At 39.9% G+C, this 16,872-nt stretch overlaps 1 protein-coding gene across 1 annotated transcript in view; it reads right to left on the bottom strand.

The window, feature by feature from the left end:
• The window catches only part of syne1a (spectrin repeat containing, nuclear envelope 1a), a 126,780-nt gene extending 113,393 nt beyond the window's left edge, over positions 1 to 13,387 (bottom strand). Inside the window, exons 1-9 of the mRNA XM_030772170.1 lie at positions 13,331 to 13,387; positions 11,574 to 11,694; positions 9,520 to 9,581; positions 4,927 to 5,022; positions 3,573 to 3,656; positions 1,760 to 1,780; positions 1,438 to 1,530; positions 1,065 to 1,243; positions 557 to 753 (exon numbers count right to left, since the gene is read on the bottom strand). Coding sequence (XP_030628030.1) covers positions 557 to 753; positions 1,065 to 1,243; positions 1,438 to 1,530; positions 1,760 to 1,780; positions 3,573 to 3,656; positions 4,927 to 5,022; positions 9,520 to 9,581; positions 11,574 to 11,694; positions 13,331 to 13,387 — 910 coding nt within the window. The remainder of the gene's footprint in view (positions 1 to 556; positions 754 to 1,064; positions 1,244 to 1,437; positions 1,531 to 1,759; positions 1,781 to 3,572; positions 3,657 to 4,926; positions 5,023 to 9,519; positions 9,582 to 11,573; positions 11,695 to 13,330) is intronic.
• Positions 13,388 to 16,872: the final 3,485 nt, after the last annotated feature.

Below are 16,872 nucleotides of genomic sequence, written 5' to 3'. Positions count from 1 at the left end.
ATAAAACATTAAATTTACGAAAGTGAACGAAAATGTCTCTAAGGTTCCCGATAACATGTTGTTATTTGCTCTGTCAACCTTCCAAAAGCTAATGGGCCTATAATTGTTTAAATGTCAAACTTCATTAGTTAGGCTTGATTCTCAGGGCCAAGCGTGAAGGATCTCAGATGCTGTCTGTGAGGTTTCATATGCATCCTCTGCCCCAGGGGGAAGTCTCTGACATTCAGAATGGAGCTCACTTTCTTTCGACTAACGGGACTAATGGCTCACCTCCATACATGATGTGGGATGGGTGCGATCTTATGTATGAACTGAGTTTGTCTACAGGTCTCTGAGCATTTTAAGGAGCAGTTTTCCTTAATGTTCTCTTCCCCTGTTAAGCCCTTTATTTATTGTTTAAACCTGCAGTTGGTTGTGCTTGAACTCTCTTATCTGTAGCCATGGTAGCGCCTATTAAATTGAATTTGAATGCGTCCAAATGCCATGAGCAATTCTGTTGCGTGGTCCTAGATTGCTGTGGTATTGCACAGTAAAGCACAGGCTTGTTTACTTTTACCTTCTGGGTCGAGTAGCCGCGGAATCCCTAGCTCCTTCTCAGCCAATGAAAAGGCTTCCTCCAGGTTCTCTCTGTTTGGCCTTCTCCAAACACGGTCCATGTTGACAAGGTGTGGTCGGAGGCAAAAGATGATGGCATGAAAAGCAACTCCCGTGCGCCAGCTAGGGCCGAAATCCTTCACTTCGATTCCTAATCTCCTACAAACACACAAGCTTACTGTTTACAAAATACAGAACACTAACTTTATAGTCAAACAAGAGATTAATACAAAAACAAAACAACAATTCATCAATGGCAGATAAGCCTTAAAAAAAGAGGTAAAAAAGAACATTACTTATTTAACCTCATCTAACAAGGCTATGAATTTCTAGATAATCCAGTTCAGAGAGCTACAATTTCTCTCTATATTACAGCACTGTTACAAACACTCCTGTTATAAATGTTCTTCAGTTAATATTTTTATTTTCACCATCATCAGTAACGTAATTATGAGAATCATCATTCATACTTGGTGACTGTGCTTTCCACCCATTTAAAAAGAGCCCTCTTGGCCCCGCCCTGGAATGAAAGGCGAGGTTTGCATTTGACAGGCGAGCTGGTGGCCTCTGAGCTGTTAGAGCTATCCACTGAAGATGTGCTGCTGGACTGAGTCTGTAAGGCTGGAAGATTGCTGGTCAACTCCTCTATCTGACAGACAAAGAGAGTAGGGAGAGAGAGAGAGACAGGGTAAGAAACAGAAGAGACAGAAAAAGTCATTACACATTACTAAAAGTGACCAAACCTTTTATGTTGCTTTTTATTTTAAAAAACGTGTGCCAAATTTTAGTTTACTTCTGTGGGTTTTATTTGCATCTTATGCCTTTTTTTTCGATTAATTATACCTGGAAATAAAGGATGATGGTCCAAATCAAGCCCAGTACTATGGACGGTCTCCCGTCAACAATATCTGTCGCATTGATGTTGACCAATTTAATCTGTCCCAAAAAATAAACAAGAACGGTTCTTTGTTACAATTCCTTGACATTTAAGTGAAATTCATTCAATTCTATTTTAAGGACTTCTGCTTTGATATGCAAGCAGTGGAGTTGAGAAAAAAAGTCTGCAGGGATTCTAGGACTCATAAAGAAAGATAAAAATCAATAGAGTGAATTAATGTTACTCATACAAAGAGACAGACATGTGCAAACCAAAGGCCATACTAACCGGCGATCCCCTATACACAGACTGCAGAGCACAGGAGGGAGGGAAAAGAGGAGAGAAAAGATAAGGAACAGTTAAAGCAAAGCAACCCCGTTATTGAAAGAGTGTGTTCTGTTGACTAAGGGATAAGTGATAAGAGACCTCACTTTTGAGATAACTTCACACATTTCATTGAGAGGGGATATCCATCTTGTGTACAGTCACACACAGACACACACACACATATACACACTCTCCCTCTCTCTCTCTTATCCCCCAAAGATATGCCACACAAGCAGCCACACACAGAGATTGCATACATAGATAGGTCATAGATACATACTCACAAAGCATCCAGAAGATGAATACACACACACACACACACACACACACACACACATATATGTGTGTGTGTGTGTGTGTGTGTGTGTATGTGTATACATACACATATACATATACATACAAACACACATATATATATTTATACACACACACACACACACACATATACATATATATATATACATACATATATATATATACAAAAACAAATGTATGCATGTAACACCTTGATGCTTTTACTAAGAGACACTAAGTTACTGGCAGTACAGTAAGACACTCTTATAATTCAGTCACAATTTCTCACTCCCACAGTGGTCATAGTAAAAAGAGCTAGATGAGACGCACCAAGAGCAAGATAAGAAAATGTGATATGGAGACACATCTATCAGAGCCTGAACCATGTAACCTTGGAAATGAATCCTTGCTCCCTTGAGAGAGGAGAGTGAAGGGGGGTGTAGACATGCTTAACAATGCAAGGCTTACCCTGGGTTTCATCCACATACAGGGCATATGATTAAAGTCTATGACAGATACAGACATTGTTAGCCTGTGTGAGCTCTCCACGTCTTTTGCTGAAGAAGATGGAGAGAGATCCCTACCACGGGTCTTAACCAAACCAAACCCATAAGGCATGGCTTAGGAACATGCTGACAAATATTGATATAATGCTTCAGTCTGAGTGGCCTTTGTGCTTTCATACAGAGAGTGGGCTAAAAAATGTAAAAGGTTTCTGATTCTTCTTGCATAAGGCTCAAAGGCTCAACACAAAGCAAACTGTGCCCTCGTTACAGCATTAAAAAGCCCCCAGTAGCCCATAAGTAAAGATATAAATATAAAATAAAATAAGGAAAGAGAAATTCATATGTGAAAAGTTATTCAGGCAACAAGAGTTCCCTGAGAAATCTGCCAATAACGCAGATTGTAAAAGAAGACTGTTAGATCTTTAGCTCATTCATGTGCTATAAAGAATAATATTTATGATGTAATATAATATAATATAATTCCTCTTCATTGTAAGATTTCGTTTTTTAAAACGATTCAATAATTTTCTCAAAACAGTCCCCAAGAATGACCAAACAAATCAGATATGAGTTAACATAGAAGAAATTTGGGAGACTTGCAGCATTAAGCATTAAGCTTAATCAAAGCTGTCTCAGATGCTCCATAAATCTCAGAATGTTTATTTATGTACACTGAAGATCTTGGCTTGGACTATAAAGCACTTAACAGATGATAAATCTACTAATCAGTGGAAAAGTATATCAATTCAGACAACAAGGACACATTACACATGAATTATTGAGCCAGTCTGTTTACTAGCTCTTCCCTAGGAGTAACTACTAGACTGTTCTCTTTCAAGATATCAAGAGAGGGAAAGTGCATCGGCAACAAGGGGATGAAGGAGAGAAAATGGAAGGGAGAGGTCGTAAAGGTCAAGCTCAGTGGTTATGACCTAAAGCATTACACCTGAGCAAAGCATCCTGGGAGTTCTTACCCTCCTGCCCTCCAGAAATTTAAGCGCAGTGCCGATGTTAGCAACCCAGTGGATCCTCTTCAGCTTCCGGCCCTGTTCGCACGGCTAGAGAATGAGAGGAGGAGGTACGGATGAAGGGAAAGGGGGTAGAAATAGAGATATAGAGAAGAGGGTAAGAAATAGAACAATGGGATACAGAGAAAAGGCCAGAAACAGGGAGAGGTAAAGGAGCAACAGGGGCACAAACAAAGACAGTGAGATATGTACCCAAATACAATCAAGTGGAAAATATTGAAAAAAGACAGTGAGATGTGCATCGAAATACAATCAAGTGGAAAATATTGAAAAAAGACAGTGAGATGTGCATCGAAATACAATCAAGTGGAAAATATTGAAAAAGGATTGGGGGGTGGGGGGGCAAAAGAGTAGAATGAGTACACAGACCCAGAGAGAGAAAGGAGAGGTCAAAGAGGATAAAGAAAAAAAAAATCAGGCAGAGAGCAAATGTGCAGAGAGGCAAAAGAAAGAGCACAAAGGAATAGTGGCCAGGGAAAGAAAGGAATATATGTAATCAAAATATTCTGTGCCATTCTGCACCATTACAATACATAAACGACAACACAGAGCTGGGGCAACTGCCACACAGAGCTGTTTGTTCCATATGTGTATGTGTCTGCGTATGCACGCGTGTAAATGTAAACACTTATGATATACAAAAGCTTGTTTGTGATGAGTTATTTTCTAGTATTTTCTATTTGTTACTTTTCAGCCCACAGTTCATATTCTATAATGAATGATCTGAGCTGATATTAATCACTGTTTACTGATGTTCCATATTACACATTTCTGCCATCACAGAAAAAATGATTTCTTCTCAATTTGCTTGTGCAAATTTTAATTCAGCACTTCCCTCCCTTCTTTTTTATATTTAATTCACTGCAGTATTAATTGGAAAAGTGGAGAGTTCCTCCCATTCTGCATCATAATTTGCATAACTTTACATAAGACATACAAGGACAAAAGATGCCAGTACAAAAAAAAATGTCAGTACAAAGACGGGAATCATTTTGATTTTAGAATAAATAAATGATTTAAAGAAGAGTATCAAAATATAAATTCTAAATTCTCATTACCAATGAAGATTTTAAATTCAGAAACTAAATTTTAAGTCATTTTCTGATATGAAAGGACTGAAAATGAATCAACACCATCTCTAGAACATACCACATTTCCATCATCACAAAAAAAAAAATAAAACAAAAATTTAGTAAATGTGAAAACATCATAAATGTACACAGATATGGTGGACACCTCTAAGAGTGGAGCTCAGGAAATGTTGAGATAAACAGAATTTTGTGATTTGTTTTCTCTTTACCAGCTTCTGTCCCGACAGGACTTCCAGAAGAGCCAGCAGGACCACTCCATCCTTTATGTCTTGAAACAGGTCTATCACCACCAGGGGAGGATTACGCTACAAAAGGAGAGAGAGGGATTTTCTTAAAAGCCCAAATAAATAAATAAAAGAAAGTATTATTCAGCCACAAGCATCTCATAACTCGCAGATTAATAATGCAATGCCTTTACAAATTCAATATTACTGTGAGAAATATGCGTGTTTAGTTTTGTCGTTGAGTCAGACTGTAAAATATTGTGCAGCTAATGTCAACCACTGTAAAGTTATGAGAATGGTGCTGCTGTTCTAGGTGTGTATAATAAAACGGAACAAAATAACTCAGAGGAAGGGGAATCCATGAGCACAGTGTTATTCTCCCCTAGGAGTTAGTGCCTGTCTGTCTCTCTTCCCTTCTCTCTCTCTCTCTCACACACACACACACACAGAGAGAGAGAGAGAGAGAGAGAGAGAGAGAGAGAAATACACATATTCACTCAGAAATACTGTCAGAAATGAAAGCTCAGCTTATGATGTTGTCATATAATGCATTAGTGATTAAACCCTTTTCGTTTCCTAAAACAGGACAGTTTGACAGTTCCAAGTACATTCCTAAAAGTTCCTAAAATCCTAAAATGTGCTGAACTGGTGAAGGCGAGACCCCTCTGAATTACAGCCTGCTTGACTTGATGTAGCCCTCCACACTAATCCACACAACAGCTCTTAATGCTGCCGGGACACAGGGGATTTTTTCCCTTACAGACACAGTCACATGACTGAGGTTTAGAGAAGAAGTCATTTCGATCTGCATGCCACTCACCCACAGATTAATGGGGGGGGGGGGGGGGATTAAAGAAAATGGCCAGAGAGAGGAAAACAAAGACTGGATGGGAAAGAGAAAGTAAGAGAAGTTTGGAGATAGAGGGAACAAGGAAAAAAAGATAGGAGACAGTAAAAAGATAAATCTATTAATTAAAGCCAGAGAGAGAGAGAGAGAGAGAGAGGGGAGAGAGTGGGACAGAAATGAGGCCAAAAAAAGCAACAAAAAAAAATCATTCATTAAATTAATTCTTAAAACACTTCTATCTAATGCAACATGAGTGAAAGAGGGGGGAAAAACTGGGAGACATTCCAATTACCACTAAAAATACCCACACACTAATCGAAGCCACACTGGCCTATTAAAGCAATAAAAAATGCAATGAGGCACTCTTGACTAATTACATGAGTTATGAAAAATAAGAAAGTAATATCTACACAGAGTCTAGACATGAGGACTGGGGGAAAAAAGACATTAATGAACCAATTACATGTCAGAGTCTGGTTATAACAGATTGAAATGGATTATTTATGCATGAGCAGATTTTAACTGTTGAATGAACACAATCCTGTGGACTAAGTCGGATGTTATACGCTATAAATTCTATATTTGTGTAACAGAATCGGACCAAAAAACAGACCAAAAAAAAAAAAAAAAGCTAGCTATACAGTCTGTAAAGGCCAGTGGATTAGTTTAAGGTTAGTACTAGAAAGGGGACTGGAATGTTTGATTGTATGAGTGTAATACAGAGAGTCAAACAGAAATGAGGGAGGGAAAATCTAGACAACTGAGGACCACAGCTGCCGTATTTGCTTTGTGCTAAGTGTCCATTGGAGCACTGCTGGACTGCTGGTGCTCTTCTCCGTGCCAGTTACCCCTGGTGCCCGTCAAGCACATGATCAACGAGTTCATCTGTGATTTTTGGGCATTCTCATAATTACAGCCAATCTCTGTCCGAGAGGATTTGTCAAAAGGAAAAATGAGCTCGCTCTCTCTCTCTCACTCACACATACCCACTCTCACTCTCTCTCTCTCACACACACACACACACACACATACACTCTAGTTTCTAGTGGAGGAGAAAGTCTTCTCTTGATAGGGGCATTAGTTTTGCTGCTCTTCACAATGCATAGATTAAAAGTGGCTGTAGGCAGTGTACATCCTACAATGTTATCTGGTTGTTTTAAACAGGTTTACTTTGGTTATTGTGAGGCCTCTTTTAATCTCTTAATGCAATACTGATCAATACTCTACCCATCACTATTGATCTGTTAAATAACCTGGTATGAACCTGCTAGCGGCACACAGTTGATGACTCCCAAAACAGCTCTTGGACTTGAGGTTACATGTGAAACCGTATACTGCAATATTCACATTGTGTCAAACCACCCAAGTGATCTCTATATATTACTGGTCGTAGGCTACAGACTTTCTCCTAAGTAGAGAAAATGACTTCTGGCGCCACAGGTCCAGTGACCGGTGTCTGCTTTCTCTGTCCATAGGCTAAAATATACTCTAACATAAAATATATTCTAAGTATGCCAATTATCCATGGGAAGATGCATAAAAACCTGAAGCTAATATCGAGTAATTTGCTTTTTAGTAATCCTCTTTTGTTATATCCGCAGACGGGAGAGGAAAGCGAGGAAAAGAAGGGAATTCTCTGTTATCTCGCCAAGGCTAACGATTAATCTTGTGCCTTTAGGCAACGATTTAGCGAGCAGGGGAATCGGCTGAGATGGTTAGCTGAGCAGTGAGTCAGGTAGATATCTTTTCTGAGAAGTAAGCTAAATCTACATCCACCGCTCTTCCTGAATATTACAAGTCAAGTTTAACTTATTCGTTTTGCATCCAATTTCACTGGTAGCCTATTTCCATTTTTTTTCCAAGTTTTTAGCTGACGCAATTTGACTGAAAAGCTTGAGAATTCCACATTAGGTTTAATTATAATTATATCTGCATACTCATTGAACGATGTCTCGTACAAATTTCCTTACGGTTATTAAAAAATGACCCTTTAGTCCCGCTATGTGCACTACGCTTATTTTACGTCCTAGTTCCGGACCGCCCGGTACACAAGTCAAAGAAGCAAATCAGTTCAGTTTCAAACAGGATTACAGAGATGTCACAATGGGAGGATGGGATCGTAAAAACTAAGGAAAATTTGATGGCAGTTACAAATCAAAAGCCGTTTCCTTAAACACGTCAGTTAGACCGTGCCGGATGGCGTAAAGTAAATTAGTCTCCTCTAAAGCGGTAGGCAAAGGCTGCATGATGAGACATTCACTGTTTCTTCTGAAGAGAACCTGCTGTTTTTGATCCTCTTCATTTCTCAGGTGCCAGATTTCATTTTCGCTCTCTGTTCTCATTCTCGAAGACTAAACAGCTAGATATGTGTCAGAGAATGTTCGAGAGAAGCAAGCGCTGATTCATCATAGTGTGTAGCCTGTATCAACTATTCTGACATGATGAATGGGGTTTAGGTTCGAACAGATGGATGGGCTATAATTTATTTTGCAGTCAAAGGAAATAAATAAATAAACATAAGATCGGATGAAGTAGGCCTATTTACCTAAAATGTTATCAGTTAGTGATAGCACTCAAATCTTTAGCGGCTGGTAATTTTACGGGTGAATATCTGTTGGCAGTAGGAGATGCAATATCATGTCACAGCGCATCCATCCTTCGGGATGCTCCCTCAAACGAATTTTCTGCTTCGCGTCACAGAGGATGAGCGCGGTCACGACTGAGATAATCAAATTGGAAACATTTAGCACCAAGCCGGACTGAGTTGCTTAATTGGTCTGTGGTCGGGTGTCTAAGTCACAGACGAAACATTCCTCGCACGTGTAGTTATGCGTTAAAGTGAGGGACCCAGCGGGCTGTAATACCATAATTACACGCACATGTCACTCCTAAGTGGTATGTTTACGTGGATTTTTAGTAGGCCTATAGAACATTAGGAACAGCATTATATTTGATGATCATAAGAAATCATAAAAAAAAACCCATCTTCGTAATGATTAATTACTCTGAAAGACAGTCCAACACACTGAACGGCAGTCAAACAATAGATAGGAAAACACAAATAAGATGGTTTAAGAAAGTATGCTTCTTCCATAATTTGACATAATGTATGAGTGAAAAGTTTACAGTTAAACCCTGTCAGCAGGTTGCTTGTACTCTGGACCTGTGTACGCACAAAAGGTTGTGTGTGCAATGAAATTGTATGTACCAGACTGGTACCACCAGTCTTGTGACTGACTAATAGCTCAACGCTCTAACACCGCAATGTCCGAGAGGAGAGGGAAAGTGAAGAAAAGACAAAAGAAAAGATGAAAGCAGAAAAGGAAGAAAGGAAGAACTGATGAAAGGTAGAAAAAAGGAGAGGGGATATGAGAGGAGGATGAAAGTTAGGGGCGGGGAGAGTAAAGAGTGATAAGTGAATGGAGGAAAGGTCAAGAAAAAGAACAGTGTCTTTTATCTTCCTTTATCTGTAGCCTTTTTCATTCTGTTTTTCCTGTTGAGGACAGCAGTTTGAGTGCCGTTTATGGAAATTACCTTACATATAAAGTTATAACATAAGGGAGGAGGACACTTTCCAAGGATTTATGAAACAGGTAATGGTATCCTCTGAATATTCATGAGAATCACAGGTGCTTCCCTCAAACACACACAAGAAAGGGAGTGTAATGTCCTCTCTCTATACAACCTCCAGGTGTATTACACAATGAAACAGTAGACACATCCACTCATACCTTTTCCAAGTGAGAATTGATCCATTTGGTGAATGTCCGTTTTTGCACCTCTTCTTGTTCATCTGAAAGCAACAAGAACAAAAACACACTGAAAGCTTACTCATAGAACAAAACAACAGGTATAGTGTAAGGGAAGGTTACCATAAAAATACATCAGATCGGCCAGGAAAATGGCATGTTTTTTTTGTTTGTTTTTTTTTTAAATTGTCAAAAATAAACTTGTCTGCTGTTGCCCTTTCGCTGACGTCAGGAAGACAACGTAAAGTGATTTGACATTTAGATGCCATTTTCACCATCTCATTTTCCCCTTAAGTGATATGAAAACCTTGTTTCCTTTTTAAGGGGATGCCCTTTCTGTTCTGGACACAGGACACAACAATAGACTGCTCCACTTTCAATGGGCCATAAAATAATTTGATTTTCTAATGTTTTGGTTGAGTTCATGCAAAATGCAAGTTATTTAAACGGCTGTAAGTATGGCATCAGAGCTGCAATCAATAATGGTCATATATTATTGAATTTTCCCTAAAATACCACTCAACTCAACAAAGGTGCATTGTAAAGAACTGGAGATTAGGCAAGCAATGAGTTTGTTGTGCTCATGGGTAGACCTTTCATAATGAAATCTAGTTAAGAGTTATTATAACATGTATAGAAAAACATGTCAGTAATAATAATGAAAAATACAATGATCATTTCAGCATGCTATCAGGTTCAGATCAGTCCTATAACATTTTATCATCAATTAGAGTTAGAAAATCCTTTGTCAAAGGATATATGTGTATGTATATATATATATATATATATATATATATATATATATATATATATATATAAATGTCACACAAGTTGGACTTTGATGAATGCGATCATCCCCTAAAACCCCCTTTTGTAATATAAAGGCCTGATTTTGGCAGCCAAGGAAAAGCAATATCCTTGAGATAACAGGTCACATCCAGAGAGCATCAGCCAAAGACATGGGACACAATGCTTGTGTTCTTAATGAAAAGCACTGACTGATGGATTACATGCAAGCTGGTTATTGTGTCATACTAAAACTGTGGCAGACAGTGTGTGTGCGTGCGTGTGTGTGCGTGTGTGTGATAGAGAGAGAGAGACAGACAGGGAGAAAGAGAGAGAGCGAGAGAGAGAGAGAGAGAGAGGAGCCCTCTCATGCATAATGTAGATCCTCAGTCACACAGCCACATGTGAAAAAGATCCTGTTTTTTGTGAATTAATCGTTTGATCAGGTCTGTTCCAGAGGAAAGCAATCAAATATTGATGAAAGAAAGAATGATAAATGATGGTGGCAGAGCCTGAGGCTGCTGCATCGGTGTGTGGCAATGTTTGTGTGTGTGTGTGTGTGTGTGTGTGTGTGTGTGTGTGTGTGAGTGAGCGTGCTTGCAGTGCCCAGCTCACCATCTTGAGGACGAGGTGACTTTGAGCGGGAAATACAGAGGCAACTCACACACACACACACACACAAATGCAGCATGCACACACATACAGGCTCAGAACAGTACAATGCGCAAAGACACCCTGCCTTTTTGGTATTTGACTACAAACACTGTCATTCATCAAGACACACACATGTACACGTCTACACACACACCCACACACACACCCACACACACACAAGGTACCATACTGTACTCTACTGTATCTGTCAGTGAAAGGAAATGACACACACCCGCATACATACAGACAGTGACAATCTGCCCATTACATCTGGCTCACATGCTGTGTTTGTGGCACTGTGTCCTACAGATGTCACCAGGAGACCAGAGCACAACACAGCTAACACAAACACACCAAAACACCTATGCACCAACAAACATTCTGCCTCTTTCACCATCCACAAACATACATACAATAATATATTAAAAAAATGTTTACTGTCTCCATCACACACATGCACACATGCTCTCATCACAACTTCACACACAGATGCACAGAACTGTTAAAATATTCACTCACACTCATTCACTCCCTCTCTCTCTCCTTGTCTCTCTCTCTCTCTCAAACACACACACACACACACACAGTTCACTTACCACGCAGGTGTTGGAAAAATCCTGTCACTAAGTTGAGTTGTGTACTAGGCTTCTTTTTGACAGCTATGTTTTCCCAGCACTGTGCCATGTTGCCTTCAGTCGCCCTACTTCCAAAATCCCCCTGTATCACATGTCCATGCAGAGGACATCCAGACTCAAAACAATCCAGAGCAGGATACACTTTTACGCTTTACCTCACTCTTAACGCATTCCCTTAAGTCGAGTTTCAAAGTGCAAAAACACAGAATTTCAGTTTGTATGTGTTCAGAAACAAAGCCTCAACTTCCTTCCTTCCCCTTTTTTTATCATAGATGAACTGGTTGTCACACTATCTCTGTATCTCTGCCTGCTCAGTTTGGCAAAGCTGTGTTATTCTTGCCTGTTCTGATAAACATGTGTTGGTATGTGTGTGAGTATGTGTGTGTGCATGTGTTGCGGCTCCAGCCTCAGCATCTCTCTCTCCCTCTCTCTCTCTCCCTCCCTCACTCTCTGAAACTGCAGAAACAATCCATATCCCTCCCCTAACTAACCAATCAGATTGTCTGGGAATAAGTGATGTCACCACAGATCTAAGCATTGTGACTGAAGGGGAGGGAATATGAAATAGGGAGGGGGGGTACTGGCAGCTAGTGCTCCTGAACACACCAAACACAGGCTCCACTCAGACCGGATACACGCTGGAATTTCCTAAGATCAGCTGACTCTCACTCCCCTACCCCTACCCACAATACACCCTCCCCTCCCTTCTTCAGATGTGTTGTGGTGCACCTGGTTTAAAAAAAAAAAGGAAAAAAAAGCGGATTGACTTTTGCCCAAAACGCTATGATCTGATTTTCCCATTCCCTTTGCGCTCCTCGATTCTAAAAGGCTCTCAAAGTCTCATTTTTAAATTTCCTCCTGTCAGCAACAAAACTGAAATGTTTTTAAACATGTTTACATTTGCATGTATTTCAAATGTATTTTGCGCGAGGCGACAGGTTCACATTGGAAAATAAGCGTATTAGTTTAAAGCGGTAGTTTTAGTAACTCTAGAAACGCTGTTTACTTTGACAAAGCTCTAACATTTACGGACAGTATCCTATGCACTGGACTGAAAGAGCCCTCACAGAGAGAATTAAGGAAAACTCTAAGCCTTGCAAATATTATAATCCTTAAAATCAATGATAGCAACATTAATCATGGGTGTGATTTTCTCTTTTATTCTTTTCCACCCAAAAGGCTTTTTAATGATGAAAGTCATTAATAACAAATGGCACCTGTCACATGCTATCTGTCTGCAGCTAATCTCCCTTTTTCCTAATCACCCAGAGGTTTCCACTAGCTTCCATGGAGAATCCTTAAATGAAATCTCTCTCTCTCTCTCTCTGACACACTCTCTCTCTCTTTCTCTCTCCCCCTCCCCATCTATGTGTCCGTGTGTTTGAGTGTAAAATCCAATATATATGCAGGGAAAATTCACTGTTTATCCTGTTCAGTTCATTATAAATGTACTGTCCATCCCTAGTCACATGCTGCTGTACAGGTATACAGCACACAGCTTGTATGTGGAAACAGTAATACGTCTCACTCAAATAGCATTAGAAACATACTCTGAATTGCTCGCCAATAATCCTATTCCTATGTTCTTAGGGCAGGATTTGCAAAATAATGGTATGCCTAGGGTTATCCTTCAACACATGTAGATGATGCATGGGAACCACAACGTGGAAATACTTTGGTCGCATTCCAGAAAGTTCACTTATGTAATGATGGCTGACCGACTGCAGTCTAGGAGCAAAACGCACATGATTCAGAAGCGTGAGGTTGCTGTCCATGGTACTGAATCAGTTGGCTGTGAATAAATTCTTAGCCTGTAAACAATTAGTTTAATAGATAAAATTGAAACATACTACATACACACACACACACACACACACACTCCATTCTCCAAATCAGGATATTTCCAAGGGCCGAAAAAGAGGAACAAGATGCTTCAAAGCTACTGCCGAAACGCTGTTTGGGGTCTTAAGGGTATCCTGGCATAGAGAAACCTCTAGAGGTTGGAGCCAAAAAAAAAAGAATCTCCAGATCTCGGCTGGGCCAAACATCAGAGCTACTTCAGGCTAATCAAACACACCTCAGGTCAGGGCTTCAGTTTCAGCGCAGTGATGACCTAGCTAGGTTAAAGTTCAAAGTAGCCTGCAGTCCGTCTGCTGGGGATAGATTCAGAAAGAGGATGAGAGACAGCTGTAAAATACACAAAAAGAACAGACTGCTCTCCCGAACATGTGAAACACTGCATAGATATTTCCTCTGCCAGAGGCTATCTGGGTTCCCTTGCTGAGTCAATTGGAATCAGCCTGATGAAATGGGATAAAAGACCCACAGTGCCACCTAATGACAATGCGCTTGAGTGAGGAAAATTTTAGTGGCACTAGGGTATCACACTACATAACAGCAGGTTTATATCGGGATGTCAAAAACTTCAACAGAGGTGCTTTAAGTGAAGCAAAAATTTGTGTTACAGAATGCTCCTCTTGTCACTGTCTTCTGTACTGTGTTTTCATGATTTCATCTGTCAGACAATATTTAACGTTTTATTTTTTTCTTCAGTATTCTTGACAGACTGGTCAAATATGCTTTTAAAATAATCAAATGGAAATTCAGACATACATTTACCATACACTGTCTATTACAGTATTAGTTATTGTAACGGAAAATCTTAGTCAACAGCAAACATGCTGTATATACTTATACAAGATGTGCGGTATGGAGGGGGGTGGGGGCGCCTTGGTGATTTCCCCAAAGACATGCTTTCTGTACAAACCTTCCCATCTCATCCCTGTAATGATCCACTCCATATCAATCTGTGCTAATGAACAAACAGGTGCTCCTCGCAGGATTCTAACTCTTTCAGACACACGCGCACACACACATTTTGCCCCCCTCCCATTATTGCTCTGCTACACCTATCGCTATAGCAACGAGTCTGCCCACACAGAGATTGGTATTATTTATATCCTCGCTAATGCATGTCGCTATTACTTCACACTCTAGCGGATAGCGGAGATCTCGAGGCACGGAAGAGCACTTATGTCGCCGTCGCCTCCTCCCGCTTCCGCCAAAACGTGGATTTTCAAAATGAGACTCATTCTGCAGCGGTGAGCTGTTCCAAATGCTGTCACATTTGCATCGCTAATTACATTGCACTAATAATAAGACCATTTAAACGAGAATTTGGGGAACAAGTCAAAATGATTTCCAAAATGTCAACTTCCTTGTCTGTTATTTCCAGACTCATTGTACTCTTTTCAGGACGGATGTGCTTAGAACCGTGACAGAAATGACAAAATTGGTGGTACTTCTCGCTGAGAAATAACGCGGTTATAAAAGAGGTACAAATGAGGCCTTTCAGAAAGATTTGATCGGGTGTTAGCTCTATTGTGTGCCGGTTATTAGTACATTCCCCAGTGCTCTCCGCAAGGCCTAAATCTGAACAAATACGAATATGATGGACGTACACAGAAATATTGTAGACATTGTCATTGATGACAATAAATTATGCCTATGTTAGCCTGTAGATTAAATGTCATTATGAACACATCAGTAAGATAACACTACTGAACTGAATTCACACACACACACACGCACACACAAAGTTTCTTTTTTGAGTTTCAGCTAAATTCATTTGTGCTTCTCAAAAAAAACAGTAAGAAAGGAAAAGGGAGAAAACACACCTGTGATAGGCTGTGAATCTATCTAAGAGTATTAGGACATCTCTAGCTCAAGAGATATTAAATAATGTTTGAGTCCAGTGAGGGCCAAAGTAGGTCAGACAGGCTAAGCCTTTCATCCAGTTGGAGATTCTCAGCACACACTCTGGCTTTGTGAGGTCCAGCCTTGTAAAAAGGTACCATAGAAATTGCCGTTACCAAATGTGACAGAAAAAAAATCCTTTTCATCATTTACTTTTTTTCAGCCTTTCACACAGACAAGCACAGTAAGAAGCATATAAAAATGCAATGTCTTACTCATCAAAAAAACCATCTCTCTTGCCCCTGACATTAAGGGAAGTGAAGTTTTTTAGAAATAACCTCATGCTCTATGCACGCTCATGTGCTCGTGCAAACACATATTTATATTGCTACAATTTGCACACCGTCAAATCTTTCTCGTCTCCATTTCTTAAGCTGTGTTGAATGGCTGTCAAATGGCTGTAAAATATGTAGAGAGTGTGTATGTGCATTCCTGAGAAGCCTGTGTAGGGAATTGTTGTCAAAACGAAATCAGAGATTTTGAGAGTGCAGACTGAATAAAGACCCGTCTGACAAAGCATTCCCATCAGGATCAACGCTTTGCTCTTGAGTCTTAGATCAAACAGAGCTAGACAGAGAAATATGACGGGGGGTGGGGGGTGTCTCTCAATGAAAGGTCTGCACTCAGGCAGAGAGTACAGATTACTCTGGCTTCCTTCAGCCAGAAGGGAGGACTAAATCGATGCACATCTGTTTCTTTTTCACATCTGGTTTGCCAGAGTTGTTTATTTGACCTGCAAGGTCAGTGGACAACCTTGTGACCCCTGTGTCTATGTTTTGACAGGACGCCACACAGACAAGAGGTCACATGATCTCCCCTCAGTCCAAGGTCTGATCATGGTTAGATCAGTGAATGTCATTTGGCGCCATAGGAGAAATCAAAGTAGATCTGTTTTAGAAAGATAAGAATGACAGAACCAATAAGAAGAACTGTCATGGATATGGCCTCTGGCTAGGAGAGGACTTAAGGTTAGGTGTTCTGTAGGACACAATCTAGCTCAAAATCTATTAGTTATTGGGAATGTCAATCAAACACAAAATGTCCTGACCCTCAGTCCCAATTAGAACTTCTTAAAACCTTTACAACAATGAAAGCTTGTTAAACCAAATTTGTTGTATTGTATCATATTTTATGGTATTTATTTATCAATATTTGGGGAGTTCATTCATTTTCGTAGAAAACAATGTATTCAAAAACAAAAAAAAGAAGAAGAATCCATGTGACTAGCTTAAGCAAGGCTCTACAACAATTCAACAAGTTCCACACAATTTGGCTTTTGCTTCTTGGTGGCATGACTTCTTGCAGACTCATGTGAATAACAGGAAATGCATGAGCACTCCCTATTTTACCATGAGTTAAGTATTGATGTTAAAGCCCAGTTGATCAGCACATAGATATCCCCATAATTAGGAAAGTGTCTTGCCTGACAGTGAGACAAAGCTATCATTGATGAGGCCTGGCTTGTAGCCATGCCCACTGTTTTGTGTCAGATGCACCTCAGTGA

The sequence above is a fragment of the Chanos chanos genome, chromosome 4, assembly GCF_902362185.1.
Source record: "Chanos chanos chromosome 4, fChaCha1.1, whole genome shotgun sequence".
NCBI classification, from domain to species: domain Eukaryota; kingdom Metazoa; phylum Chordata; class Actinopteri; order Gonorynchiformes; family Chanidae; genus Chanos; species Chanos chanos.
The sequence above is the reverse complement of the archived record's forward strand: the minus strand, read 5'-3'. Positions and strand labels throughout refer to the sequence as shown.